General features: G+C 53.9%; 1 protein-coding gene across 1 annotated transcript in view; it reads right to left on the bottom strand.

The window, feature by feature from the left end:
- Window positions 1-8,569: 8,569 nt before the first annotated feature.
- LOC102974463 (single-stranded DNA-binding protein 3) overlaps window positions 8,570-14,217 on the bottom strand; it is a 10,498-nt gene continuing 4,850 nt past the window's right edge. The window contains exons 2-5 of the mRNA XM_028486795.2: window positions 10,585-10,663; window positions 10,319-10,347; window positions 10,103-10,204; window positions 8,570-9,246 (exon numbers count right to left, since the gene is read on the bottom strand). Coding sequence (XP_028342596.1) covers window positions 9,217-9,246; window positions 10,103-10,204; window positions 10,319-10,347; window positions 10,585-10,663 — 240 coding nt within the window. The 3' untranslated portion in view covers window positions 8,570-9,216. The remainder of the gene's footprint in view (window positions 9,247-10,102; window positions 10,205-10,318; window positions 10,348-10,584; window positions 10,664-14,217) is intronic.

Raw genomic sequence — 14,217 nt, 5'->3', positions numbered from 1 at the left:
GGCGGCGGGTGTGCAAAAGCAGGGAGGTGGAAAAGATCCTGGAGCACTGGGGAGTGGTTGGAAATGGGGAGCGCAGGGAGGGCGGGGGTGAGGCTGGAGGGACCAGCTCTCCAGGGCCTCGAATACTGGCACTTCAGACTTCCCCAGATAAAAGTCATCCCCCCACCCAAGGCAACCCTGGTCCCTTTCCCTAAGGGTAACCACAACTTAGAGTTTCTCATGTAGCGCCATTAAAATGTATATGTATAATGATGCATATATGTACATTGCTTAGTGTCATCCTATTTGTAGACCATTCTGCACCTTCCTTTTTTCACCTAATACCTTGGGATCGCAGGATCTTGCCCCGTCAGCACATATGAGCTGTGTTGTTTTTTGGGCAGTTGCATTAATACCTGTCGATGGACATTCGAGTTACTTCTAGTTGTTAGCTATTACAAATAATGCTGCAGCGAGCATCCTTATTCACGTATCTTAGAGTACTTCTGCCAGCGCAGCCACTGGATAAATTCCTAAGCAGAATTGCTGAGTCAAAGGGATTTTTTTAAAGAACACTCTTATGGCGTGTGGTGGGCGAGTTGGCAGGGTGACTGTACCGAGCAGAGCTGGGGGCCATTGCGGTCATTCTTGGGTGAGTGATGGTGGTGGCTTGAAGCCAGGCTGAGGGGGCGGAAGCCCCCTTGCTACTGGTGGGAGAGTGGGGAGTGAGAGGGTGAAGCCAGCCTGGGTCTTGAGCATGTGGGTCAGAGGCTGCAAGTAAGTGGGCCTTCAGCAGGTGACCTTGCAGCTTGAGGCCTGCCCTGGAAGGGTGCCAGTGTTACAGGGCAGGCCTGGGTGCTCATCCCAGCCCCTAGAGTGACGACAGCCCTAGTGGTTGGCCTGGGTCTGTCCCCTTGGACCTTGCAGCTAAGCTGTGGAGCCTGGCACCCACTGCTCTCTCCCTTCAAGCACCTTGTAGCTGGTCTGCAAAGTGAGGCAGGCAGGACTGGCGTTTCTGTCCTCCCCATGCAGGTGAGGAGACTGAGGCTCAGACACCACATGGTGTAGTGTGAAGAACTGGGAAGTTCATATGTGATGACAGCTGCTTCCTCCATAGAGCTGTGCCTACCTCCCCAAATCCCAAACGCCCACTTACCTCATCCTCCCCACCTGCTTACCTTCCTCGTTAAACACAGGGAGGGAGGAATACAGGATGATTTTCAGGCCCTATTTGGCCTTAGACTTAAGAACAGAGTACTCACCTAGTCAGAGCGAGTCTGGGAGAAGGAAGCAGGAGGAGGACTGTGTGAGGAGGGTGGACGGGGATGTCCCACTATTAGTATAAACGTCGCCCTATAGGGACTTGGACTTTTTTTTTTTTTTTTTGTCGGTATGCGGGCTTCTCACTGTTGTGGCCTCTCCCATTGCGGAGCACAGGCTCCGGACGCGCAGGCTCAGCGGCCATGGCTCACGGGCCCAGCCGCTCCGCGGCATGTGGGATCCTCCCAGACCGGGGCACGAACCTGGTTCCCCTGCATCGGCAGGCGGACGCGCAACCACTGCGCCACCAGGGAAGCCCCCGAGACTTGGACTTTTAAGCAACAGGCATTTGGAACCAAAATTTTGACAGTGGCATTGTGAGCACGTGTGAACGTACTCTCATTTGGTCATGTATTTTAAGTGTCATGTTGATCCATTAGAAAGCTCAGTTCATTTCTGGCAGGCATCAGTGGACTGGGGAACGCCATTTCCCAGAGTCTCCTATATTCTACCTTCCACTCAGATCCTGAGTTTCCTCATCTGCAGAGTGGGAATAAAGCACCTCCCTTTCAGGTTTTCCCTACTTTGGGATTAACAGACTGCATTTGACCAGGAGGTTTCAAGTAGATGGGTCTAGAGGTGTTCAGAAGCTCTGTGAAAAGGTGGGATTGCTTCGGGGGGCCCTTTAGGCCGTCTCTGTCCTCTCCCAAGGCTGACTCAGGCTGGACGTAGGGCAGGTGCTCGCCAGAGGCTCTGTGACTTGCTGGGCTCTGTCCTTCAGCAGCAGGCCCGAGACTGGCGTAGGAGCAGGCCAGGGTCACCTCAGGCTTTAGACAGCATCTCCCTGCTTCCTCTTTTGTGGCAGGACAAAGTCCCTTAAAGTGTGTATGTGACCTGGGTGTCTCATACCGTCTTCCCTTTAACATGAATACACAAATCACTGTGACTCATGGGGCCTACCTGCTTGGCTGCTGGAAGACCACCCTGTTACAGGGACCCTCTCCCCAGAGATGTCTGGGAACCTGCAGAGAATCCGTGTCCACTCCTCAGCTCAGGATGATAAGCTCTCAGCCACTTGGTTCGTTCCACGGGTGTCTGTGAGCACCTAGTATGTGTTAGGCATGAGGCAAGGCCCCAGGTAGAGAGCATTGAGCAAAACAAGGTCCCTACCGTCATGGAGTTTACATTCCAACGTGGGAGATGGTGCAGAAAGAGAGGTATGTCAGAGGATCCGAAGGCAAGTGTTCCCTGGCACAGACTCTGAGACGGAGAGTTGTGGCAGCAGGCTTACTGGGGCGCACTCCCCAGAGACCCATGAGCAAGGGAGGAGGGCGTGACTGGGCAGGGGAGCTGAGACCCCAGCGGGTCCTCTAGAGAGCTTGGTGCCGGGTGGCCCTTCAGAGCCATCCCGAATCGAGGCCAAGTGTGGGGCCTTGAGGTCCCACGTCAGCCATTGGCCACTGGCCACCGCCTGGGAGGAGGTGAAACCTTGGGTGAGGCAGTCCGCTGGGGCCCAGGCAGCACCCAGGAAGGGACACCGAGCCACCAGCAGCTGGGGACGGGGTGTGTCGGCCCTTACCTCACAGGGTGAGGCCTCTGTGAGAAGGTAGTGTTTGAGTAGAGACTGAACCAAGTGTGGGGCAGGCTGGGAAGGCGCTGGGGAAAACGCGACCGCTCTGAGATGGGCGTGGGGTTGGTGTGTTTGTGGAGTAGCGAGGAGGCGGGGAGGCCCTGCTGGAGCACTGGCTCCGCCACCAGAACCCCACCCCGAACCCAGCCTGCAACCGCCAGCCCGCCCTTCTCTGCAGAGCTCGGAGAACCGGGCCTGGTGTGGTCTTCGGCAGAGGAATACGAGTCACATCAGCAGTCTATGGAGATCTCTCGTAGAGGTCATGAACAGCTGAAAAGCTGGGAGGGACTTAGAAGTCAGAGTGAGCTGGTTCTGACCCCAGTTCTGCTCCTGAGAAGGGGTTTATCTTTCCCTCTGCCCTCCAGCTGAGACCCCGGGAACCAACGCCCCCTTGTCCAACACAGGTAGCCCCCTATTCTTCCCCTCCCCACTGGCTCACACACTTCCAGCGATGCAGAACTTATTACCTCTCGAAGCAGCCTCTTTCACTGTGCCTGCTAAGCATTCTCGCACCTCAGGAGGAATGTCTTCCTTTAGCTTCAGTTCCGGGGTCCCAGCTCTGACTGCTGGGGCCTCACACCCCCATCTGCTTTCTGAGCCAGGGGAGATTTGAAGCTGGGAATAATAGGCCTCAAAGCCAAATAGCCCAGTGTCTGCCTCCCACTGAGCCTCCAAGCATTTCTCAATCCACAGCTTACCTCGGCCACCTGCTCCAGGCTGTATCACAGAGCAGGGACCCAATGCTTCAGCTGGGCTGAGGATGGCAGGGTGGAGTGAGGCCAGCCTCTCCCCTGTTCTGGACACTGCTTTGGCTACTGCCACCTGAGATCCTCAGTCTATCCCATGCAGACGACTTGGCCATGTCTCCTCATACCCAAAGCCCGTATCCAGGGGGGCGGGCTTCTTGCCCAGGGCAAGAGTCTAGCCTGTCAGGAGCCGCGTAGCCCCGCCCAGCTTTCTGTCACCCACCCCACAAAACACATCTGTCTCCTCATCCTCAGCTGGGCTGATGGAATCCAAGAATAGGGTAGAATTGGGGACTGAGCCCTGAGGTTCCCCACTACAGACCTCTAGGGGATCCAGTAATTCAGCTTCTTTTATAAGTCCCTAGTGTGTGCCAGGCCTTGTGCTGGGAGCCAGAGATACAGAATGAGACATGATCCTCCAGGAGTTCCCAGCTGGCGGGTGGGCAGTGACAGAGTAGTCAGTCTCCTTTGGATCTGCTGAAGCCATAAAGGCCACCTCTTTCCCCACACCTGAGCACCTACCCACAGGTGACAGCATGCAGTGGGGAGGAGTGCAGGAGTGACTGTACTCAGCCAGCATCCACTCACTCCGTGAACACTCCCTGAACACCTACTGGGCGCCAGGCCTCGTGCTGGGTCACTCTGGGGACAAACACTCAGGCCTGGTCCCAGGCTTCGAGGAACTCCCAGTCTGATGGGGGAGGCAGACGTTGAACCATTACAGCGTAGGGGTCGTGGGGGCTCAAAGAAAGCCTTCACCTCAGCCTACAGGGCTTCCTGAAAGGTGGCCCACGTGAGCTGGATTCTAAAGGGCAAGTAGGACAGGCGTGCTGAGAGGGAAGAGCAGGAACAAAGGCCCCAGTGGGCGGCGATCCCTAAGGAGTTCTGCATCACTGGAGCATGCAGTGCTGAGGGTTGAGAACGAGCAGTAGAGGCCCGCAGGGCCCGAATGAGGCGAGGAGCGTGCCCTGGATCCCGGGCCGTGTGCACACTCTCCTCTTTGCAGCTTTCTTCCCTTGGTGTCCGGGCACCTCACTCTCCTCACTGCCTCCTTTGCTGGTTCTTCCTGTTTCCCAGGGCCCAGTCTCTGGGCCCTTCTCCATTCACTCTCCAGATGATCTCAGTCTCATGGCTTTCAATAGCATCTGAAGGCCAACAACTCCCTAAGTATGTCTCTAGCCGAGACCTGCCTGCTTCTTTACCTGGATGTTGAGCAAGCATCTCGTGGAGTGTCACCTCGACCTGCTCTTCCCGGAGCCCCTCTCACCTCAGTGACGGGCATCGCCAGCCTCCCACAGCCGTCTTGTTCCCCTCTGTATCCCTAGTGTTAGGACAGTCCCTGGCATGTAACAGGTGCCCCATAAATATGTGAATGGATGGATGGAAGAGTTTAAGGATGCTCAGAAGTGAGTGAGTGAGTGAGTGAGTGAGATCTTTGTGGTATTGGAAGGGCTGAGATGGAGGCAGGAAACCAAGGTGGTAGCTGAATGTCCAGGTAACAGATGCCAAAGACTGGAGCTCCATAGACACCTGGGAATGGAGAGGAGAGTGCCAGCGCAGGGCAGGATGGACCCTCTTTCAGCACCCCCTCGCTTGGTCTGGTCTTGTGTTTCCAGCGCTCCCACCCAGTGAGCCCAGGGAAGGTCCAGCTCCTCTCAGTTCAGGGCAGAGCCCTCACAGAAGCCTGGGATGTACTCTGGGCTCAGCCCCCTGGAGTCTGTGGAATCCTCAAGGGACAGCAGAGGCTGGGAGTCAGAGATTCCCCAGGGTCACCCAGGGCATCAGGCTGAATGGCCCCAGCTGAGCCCAAACTGGAGTCCTGCTCTGGCTCTGTGCCTTGGTAGTTGCTGACCCACCCCTTCCAAGCCCCCTCCACACACACCTGTCCCCTGCCCCAGGCAGGCCCTGCCGGCGTCAGCTAGTTTGCCTCAAGGCTCTCCTTTTCTGATCCAGGGAGGGGTGCCCAGCCAGGAAGGACAGGGCCCTCACTTCGACCCCCAGGCTGGCTGGCCTCTAGAATTAGACCCTTGTGGGTAGTGATGAGTAGTAGGAAAGCAGCTGCTGAGCTGGGGCCTTTGGCCTGGCTTGTCCACTCCTGCCCAGGTTTCAGTGATGGGCTAAAGCCCTCCTCTGTGAAAGCATAGGAATGACACCCACCTTCTGCCTCTCACTCCGAGACCCTCATCCTGGCTGCAGAACCTGGATCTGGCCCGGCCCTGCCCTCAGTCAGGCCTGGACAGGGCAGGGTGGTGAAAGCACTGGGGGGAACGGGAGCCTGTCGTCTCCTCAAAGACCTCTTGCTGAGAAGGCCGACCCCAAACCAGCCCTCATCAGGGCCATGAGTGTGGCAAAGGCAACTGTGGGAGTGCTGGGGGGAATCACAGGCTGAGGGGTGTGTGTGTTAGGGTGCCCAGTGTTCGAACCCCGCCCCCAGCAGAGGTGGGCAGTGAGGCACACAGCAGGCTCTCATTACAGGCTGGGGGCCCTTTCCTTCCTCTCTGCAGGGGCCCCTGTGACCTGGGCTCCCTTCTCCAGGCCACTGCTCCTCCCTGCGCCTAAGGCCTGCTCTGGGGAGCACAAGGGCAGCGAGGGTATGGAGTGGATGCTTGCCCGTCATTTCCACCTTCTTTGCTCAGCGCTGGGCTGGCACGTGGCAGATGCTCAGTGCTGGTGAACAAACACCTCTTCAGGACTGTCAGTGCAGGTCAGTAACAGCCTGCGTCTCCTCATCTGTCCAACAGTGATGTGTTTTCCCAGTAGTTCAAAGGCGTCTGTGCTGAGGAAGAGCCTAGGAAGCCTTATTCCCCGATGAGGATGGAAGGACAAATGGAATTTTTTAGGCCCTCGCAGCTACTCCTCATCACACCCATTTAGATGCTCCCCAAAAGAGTAATACCACGAACAGCTAACACTGCTGCTCTTACTACTTAAGAGGCACTGTTCTAAACACTTTACAAATGTCAACTTATCCTCACAACCACCACGTGATAGGTAAACCATTATCCCCATTTTATAGATGAGGAAACAGGACAGAGGTTATGAACTAACTTGCTCAGGGCCACACAGATCCTGCAGGATCTGAAACTGGTCCCTTTAGACCTTGTAAAGGCGGGCTAAAGCCACACTTTGCTCAGATATCGTGTGTTGCCCTCCCCTCCTGCTGCGGGCCTGGCCCCAGTGCTCCAGGGAGGCAGAAAGTTCTACTTTCTAAATGTTGTTCAAATCAGCATCCACAGCTGCTGACTTGGTGGGCTCGCAGTAGTTCTTGCCTAGACGGCAGCTGGGACTGGGTCTCCCAGCATCTGTCCAGCCCCACCCAACCATCTTCCAGGATGCGGCCTGCACCGTTTTCAAAAATTCAAGTCAAACTGTGCCACTCTTCAAATCTTTCAAGGGCTCCCTGTTGCCCTGGAGGTGAAAAAATAAAAACTCAATGCCCCTGTGGCCCGGCACCCTAGGACCTGTGAAGCAAATTCCACCTGAAGGGAGAAAGCAGGGCGTGGCTGCAGCCCATGGGGCCAGCCTAGCCGATGCTGACTCTCCACTGAAAACAGCACACCGGGAACCTTATCCAGAAAAATATACTCTGGCAAACCAAAATGCGTTTGCGAGATGAGAAACCGCAACTGCCTTTTGGAATGTCCCCGAATATTTGAAGTGAGACAACGTCCTCCCAACCCATCTTCCCCAACTCTCCACAGAAGATTAACATGCCCAGGAAAAGAAGGCTGACTCCTGAAACAGCACAAACCAAAATCTTGCCCTGCACCAGGAACAAAAATTCTGCACAACCAGTTGCCTGGCATTTTGTAATCAGTATAATGAACTCCAACCCACGTTCCCCCCAAACATGTCAGGAAGGGCTGCGGAAAAAAGATGTCCCTTTAATAAAACGTTATCAACATATATCGTACACAAACTACAATGTATCATAATTACTTTTTTTTCCTCTCTTAATTCAGAACCAGACTACAAGGTAAGAAAAAACACAGAAACAGCTACAATGTTCCCAATAATCCGCACAAGGTCTTTTTTCAGGCAGATGATATCTCACATAATATGATATACATGGATCAGAAAGGGAGGGACGAAAACAAAGACCAGCTACAGGGGAGGAGGAGGAGGGGTGTAAATGTACAAAGAATTCTGGTGTCTTCAGGGCAAGACACAGGTTTCGATGGGGGGGTGGTGAGGTGAGGGAGGCCACGAGTCACCCCTCCTGGGAGGGGACAGGCTCCACTGTCGCATTTGTCGGTTTTTAAAAATAAAAACAGGACCGGAAACAGCACATCTGTTTGGTTGCTGGCGTCCCCCCTGCCCCCCACAGCTATTCCAAAGTCTCTCTGTCCAGTTCCAAGCGCACACAGAGCAATTCTGGTCAATAGCCCATTTTTGAAAAAGGAAGAATCAAGAGGGAAAAAAAAAACAAAAGAAAACCCAAACTCCAACCCTCCACTGCCCGCACACACCACGAGGACGACGATTCGAGGGATGAGAACGCGGAGGTCACAGTTTCCGTGTCCCAGGTCATAGCCATCCTGTCGGGGCAGCCTCCCCCACTCCGCTCCAGGCCACCACCCCGCTGGCAGGATTCTCACTGGGAAGACTGGGGTGGGGGCTGAGGAGGGGGCTGGAGGGCGGGACGCTGGGCTGGGAGAGGTCCAAAAGAGAGGAAGCAGTCCTGGGAACACAGTGCATGCCACTGGGTCGCAGCACGGCTCCGCTGGGGCGGGATCCTGAAAGCGGTCGGTGGTCTGGCCCCTCCCGCCACGTAACGGGGGAGGGGGTCTGGGGTCGAAGCTGTGCAGCTGCTGTCGCCACCTCGCCAGGAGACCAAGCAGAAACAAGACAGGTTCCTGCCCTTCCCTTGCCCGTCAGCACAAACCAAAAACCCCAAGTGGAAAAGGGTGACTCCTTTTTTCTTTCCCAAAAAGGCCGTTTGAAAGAAACCACCGATTGTAAACTGCCCAGTTTATTATAATTATTATTATTATTTTTAGATGGCTACAAAGACAGGTGAGATCTCACACCTAGACTAGCTTTCCTGGTGGGAGGGCTTGGGTACAGACAGACAACAGGGCTTGGGTTTTTGTTTTTTGTTTTTCATTTTTTGGTTTTTTTTTGTCCTTTTTTTTTTTTTTTTTTAAAGAAGAAAGCAAAGAAGTTGACTGGGGTGGGGGGGGGGCTTGCTAGAAGCTTCCATTTTTAAAAATTTTTCCCCCAAAAAACCCCCCTGAAAACAAATTAAAAAAATCCCAACAACGGTAAAACCCCAAACAAAAAAACAAAAAAAAATGCGTCATGTACATAAAAGGTCCTCTTGGGAAAGGGCAAGGGGTGGGATTTTTCTGGTCATTGACTTGAAATGTATTTTTGAGTTTTGTCCTTCATGTTTTATGGAATAAAAAGTTCGGCCTTTTTATTGCATGGAACTAAAATTGAGAAAGGTTGGGGGAGGGGAGGGGGAGGGTTGAGGGGGAGCAGGAGATGCCCCTCCCCCAGCTCCTGGGTAATGACACCTCACTTCTTCTTGCATAATTTCTGGCATCTTCCCGCCTGCAATGCCGGCTCTCTCAGCGTCTCAGAGAAGAGGAGGGGGGATCACACACTCATCGTCATGCTTGGAGAATACTGGAAGGGGAGAAGTAGAGAAGGGGGGTCATGAGGCCCAGGGTGTGGGAGAGCCCTGTGGAGGTCTGACTGCACAGAGCTGGACTGGGCCTGTCTGGGGGTGGCTGGACTGAGACACCCATGATGGCACTGGGTGGGCAGGGGGCCAGCAGGCGGGACTTAGGAGCCACCTCCTGGCACCATCCTGTGTCCCTGACTCCTCTCCCCTGGCCCCTTTCCCTCTCCAAATCACCCCTTCTTTCCAAGCAAAGCAGCAGCAGCCCCTGCCCTCCCCTCATGGGGCCACGGACTGCAGATAACTGGGGTCTGACGAGCCGGAGCACAGACAGGGTGCCCTGGGGTGGGAGCCGGCCTGGGGTTCTCAAAAGCTGCTTAACCATGACATCGTTTCTTCAGATGACACTGTAAATAGAGGCCCAATGTGAAAAAGGAGACGGCCAGCTCCGCTGCACCAAGACCCCGGGAAGTCACTGGTTGCGTGAAACTCCTTCCCCAGGACAGGCGGAAATAAGACTGGGACAGAGACCCAGTGGGCCAGAGCCCAGGGCTCGTCCAGCCACGTCAGCTTCTTCATTGCTGGAGGCGCTGCGCCTCCATGTGGATGTTTCGGGAAGGTCAGATTCAGGTAGCAGGGGTCAGCGCCATGCAGCAGGGGAGGGGGGGTGGGGGAGGTGAGGGCTCTGCACTTTGTGTGGAAAAATAACCGAGGTGAAAGGCCCACGACACAGCTGCCAGGACACTGGCCCAGCAGGCAGGTCTTGGCCAGGAGACTGAAACTTAAATCAACAGGCCCCAGGCCCCAGGGGATACGGTGAGGACCCAGGGATGAAATGAGGGTGGTGGCAGGCACACTTACATTGTCGTTCTGGAAGGAGTGGAGGAAGTTCCCTCCTAGCTCACCATCGTCTCGAGGGGTGCCTGGAGGATTGCTAATGCCACTTATGTTGTTAGGAGAATTCTGCAGAGAGAGCAGAGGAGGTAAGCCCCCGTGCCCCCAGCAACCTGCCCCCCAGATGGAGGAAAGGCTTTCTGGGTGGTGCTGTCAGGGAGAAGACATGGAATACACACTCACTTTTGGAAGTCCATCTATGTCACCTGACCCTGAAAGGAAAAAAGAATCCAGTTCAGTTTCTTGCCCACCCTTCTGTGCAGGCGCCTCCAAACCCTTCCACCCAAGCCCAAACATCTCTGCAAAGAGGATCTTCTACTTAGGCAACATCTTCCTCTTGGGATCTTCCTGTGGGGACCGGGCCTAGTGGAGCCAGGAGGCAAGGCAGAGAAGGCTTCCCAGGAGGGTTGGGCAGGGGGCAGCATGATGAGGTCAGGGTGCTGACTCACCTAACGAGCCGTTCATGTGGTGTGGCTCCATGCCACCCATGCCCCCCATCGGGCCGTCCGAGCCTGGACCCATCGGGAACTGTGGGAGAAGCACAGAGCGTGGCAGCTGAGTGGGCCCTCGGCTCGGCCGCAACCCTAGCAGGGCTCCCACGCCCAGCTGCATCCCCGGGGAGCTTCCATTCTGGCGGGGCCGCTCTCACACACTCAGGCATTTAATTTAACACCAGGAGGCCGGAGCTGGTGCCTCCCCTCGGCCCTAGGAATTGTGCAAGGCAGAGGCGCTCACTCCTATGCACCACGGGAGGAAACCAACCCGGAGACAGAGAGGGACTGGCCCAAGGCCACCCAGAGACAGCTCTCAAACCAGGCCTGCTGGATCCCATCCCGGGCTCTCTTTCCATCCCTGGGGCAGCGTGTGGGGCTCACCAGTGAGAACCTCACACAGACGGAGTGACCAACTGCCAGGCCAGGAAACAAAAACATTAGTGCTTTTCCTCCGCATTTTACACATGAGGAGACTGAAGCAGAGTGGACCATGCTTTGCCCACGATCTCCCAGGTAGGAGAGATGGAGGAGCTGGGGCTGGACCGTGGGCAGCCTGGCCCTGGAACCATCACATTAGCCTCCTCCAGGCTCCTCCTCAGAAACGTGTGGGGAGCTGGGGCGTGGGTGGCAGGACTTCTCTCGCTGGGACTGTGTGGGGGAGCTCACTCATGAGCAGAAGTGACGGCGCAGACAGACCAGACATCAGACGTGTAATCCGCTCTACCCGCCTCCTCAGGTCTGTCTGGAACTAACCCCCACATCTCAGCAAAGCAGCAACCAAAGGCCAGAGGTCACATCGCATGGCCACCAAGGGATGGCTGAGTCCAGTCTGGAGAGCCAAGGCCCAGGGATACAGACTGGATGCCAGGGTAGACAGGGGATGGAAGTGGCAGAATGGAGGCCTGTGCCAGGCACTAAGGACACAGAGCTGAGTCACACCCGGGCCTCAGTCTGAAAGAGGAGCACAGCCACGGACACCCAACTTCCCCACAGGATGCTGAGATGCAGAGAGCTGCAGACAAAGACGGCTGCAGCTTCAGAAAGAGGCACTGGGGAAAGGGCAGAGAAATCAGAACAGGCTGCATGGAGGAGGAGGCAGAGCGCCAAAATAATTGAGGGATAGAATCTGGGCAGGCAGAGATGGACCATGGCCGCCTTCTCAGCAGGGGTCCTGCCTGAGCAGAAGTAAGAGGCCTCCTAGCAGGTGGCAGCACGGAGTGGCTGGGGCAGGAACTGATGTGACAAGGCTGCAGGGGAGGGGCTGGGGCACCAGCCGCTTCCTCACCCTGCCGCCCACTCACACACCCCGTGGGTGGAGGATCCTTGCCTCCCCAGTGGCCTCCCAGGGCCACTCGCAGGCTTTGGGGCACATTTTGCCATCTGGCAACCAATTTCATGCTTATGAACCCAAGTGATAGGAGGATGAGGGTGACCAACTTTTTAAGGAGCCAAACCCAGACACAGTCATACCAGACCAAAAGAATCCCAAAATGTGATAATAAACAACTATGCACATGTGTTATTACTGTTACATATATTTTAAAAACAGGTATCTTAAATTACATATTATGTGTATTTTTGTTATTCTTTTTAACAGCTTGAGATACAACTCACATACCATACAACTGACCCATTTAACGTATGCAATTCAGTGGTTGTTAGTGTACTGAGAGTTGTGCAACCACCACCACCATCAATTTTAGGACGTTTTCATCACCTGCATCCATTAGCAGTCACTCCCCATCACCCCCTTGAATCCCCAGGCCCACTCAACCATTAATTTATTCTCTGTCTCTACAGATTTAGCTATTCTACACACTTCATACAAACAGAATTATACGTGACCTTTGTGGCTGGCTTCTTTCACTTAGCAAAATGGCTTCAAGTTTCATCCATGTTGTTGTATGTGTCATGTACTTCATTCCTTTTTTTTTTTTCCTGCAGTACGCGGGCCTCTCACTGACGTGGCCTCTCCCGTTACGGAGCACAGGCTCCGGCGCGCAGGCTCAGCGGCCATGGCTCACGGGCCTAGCAGCTCTGCGGCATGTGGGATCTTCCCAGACTGGGGCACGAACCCGTGTCCCCTGCATCGGCAGGCAGACTCTCAACCACTGCGCCACCAGGGAAGCCCACTTCATTCCTTCTTACGGCCAAGTAACATTCCATTGTATGTATATATACCACATTTAATTACCCATTCATCAGTCAATGGGCATTTAGGTTGTTTCCACTTTTTGGCTATTATGACTAATGCTCCTGTGAACATCTGTGTACAATTATTGTGTGGACATGCTTCATTTCTCTGGGGTATATACCTATGAGTGGAATTGCAGGGTCACAGGGTAACTGTTTAACCTTTCGAAGAACTGCCAGACTGTTTTTCACAGCATCTGCACCACTTCACGTTCCACGTTCCCACCAGCTAGCTGTGTGTGAGGGTTCCAATTTCTTCCCATCCTCGCCAACACCGCTCATTATCTGTCTTTCTGATTCTAGCCATCCTAGTGGGTGTGAAGTGATATCTCATTGTAGTTTTCATTTGCTTTTCCCTAATAACTGACGCTGAGCATCTTTTCACGTGCTTATTGGCTATTTGTACACCTTTGGAGAAATGTCCATTCAGATCCTTGGCCCATTTGCTTTTAAATTTATTTTTTGGCTGCGTCAGGTCTTAGTTGTGGCATGTGGATCTTCCGTCGTGGCACATGGGCTTCTCTCTAGTTGTGGTACGCAGGCTCTTCTCTAGTTGTGGCACGTGGGTTTCTCTCTAGTTGTGGGGCGCAGGGTCCAGAGCACGTGGGCTCTGTAGTCGCGGCATGCAGGCTCTGTAGTTGTGGTGTGTGAGCTTAATTGCCTCGTGGCATGTGGGACCTTAGTTCCCCAACCAGGGATCAAACTGGCATCCCCTGCATTGCAAGTTGGATTCTTAACCACTGGACCACCAGGGAAGTCCCCTTGGGCCATTTTTAAGTTGGTTTGTTTTTTTTTTATTACTGAGTTTCAAGAGTTCTTTACTTATTCTGGATTCAAGTCCCTTACCAGACATATGACTTGCAAATATTTTCTGTGGGTTGTCTTTTTACCTTCTTGACAGTGTCCTTTGAAGCATGAGTTTTAAATTTTAATGAAGTCTAGTGCAGCTTTTTTTTTTCTTTTGTCACTTGTGCTTCTGGTGTTGTAGCTAAGAAGGCTTTGCTAACCCAGGTCACAAAAGATTTACTCCTACATTTTCTTCTAAGTGTTTGATAGTTTTAGCTCTGACATTTAGGCCTAGGGTCTACACTGAGTTAATTTTTGTGTATGTTGTAAGGAAGCAGTCCAACTTCATTCGTCTGCACGTGGATATCCAGTTGTCCCAGCACCACTTCTTTATTCTGTATTATTTACTTTTCCGTTACTTAAATGCTATTAATTAAAATACAGCTGAACTAGTTAACAGGGGCAAACAGTAGGAGGACTAGTTAAACAAATGACGTGTGGGAAAAACACAACACTTTTGGGCTTCCCTGGTGGCGCAGTGGTTGAGAGTCCGCCTGCCGATGCAGGGGACACGGGTTCGTGCCCCGGTCCGGGAAGATCCCACATGCC

Source organism: Physeter macrocephalus, unplaced genomic scaffold (genome assembly GCF_002837175.3).
Source record: "Physeter macrocephalus isolate SW-GA unplaced genomic scaffold, ASM283717v5 random_947, whole genome shotgun sequence".
NCBI lineage: Eukaryota > Metazoa > Chordata > Mammalia > Artiodactyla > Physeteridae > Physeter > Physeter macrocephalus.
This window is presented reverse-complemented; position numbering and strand designations above follow the sequence as displayed.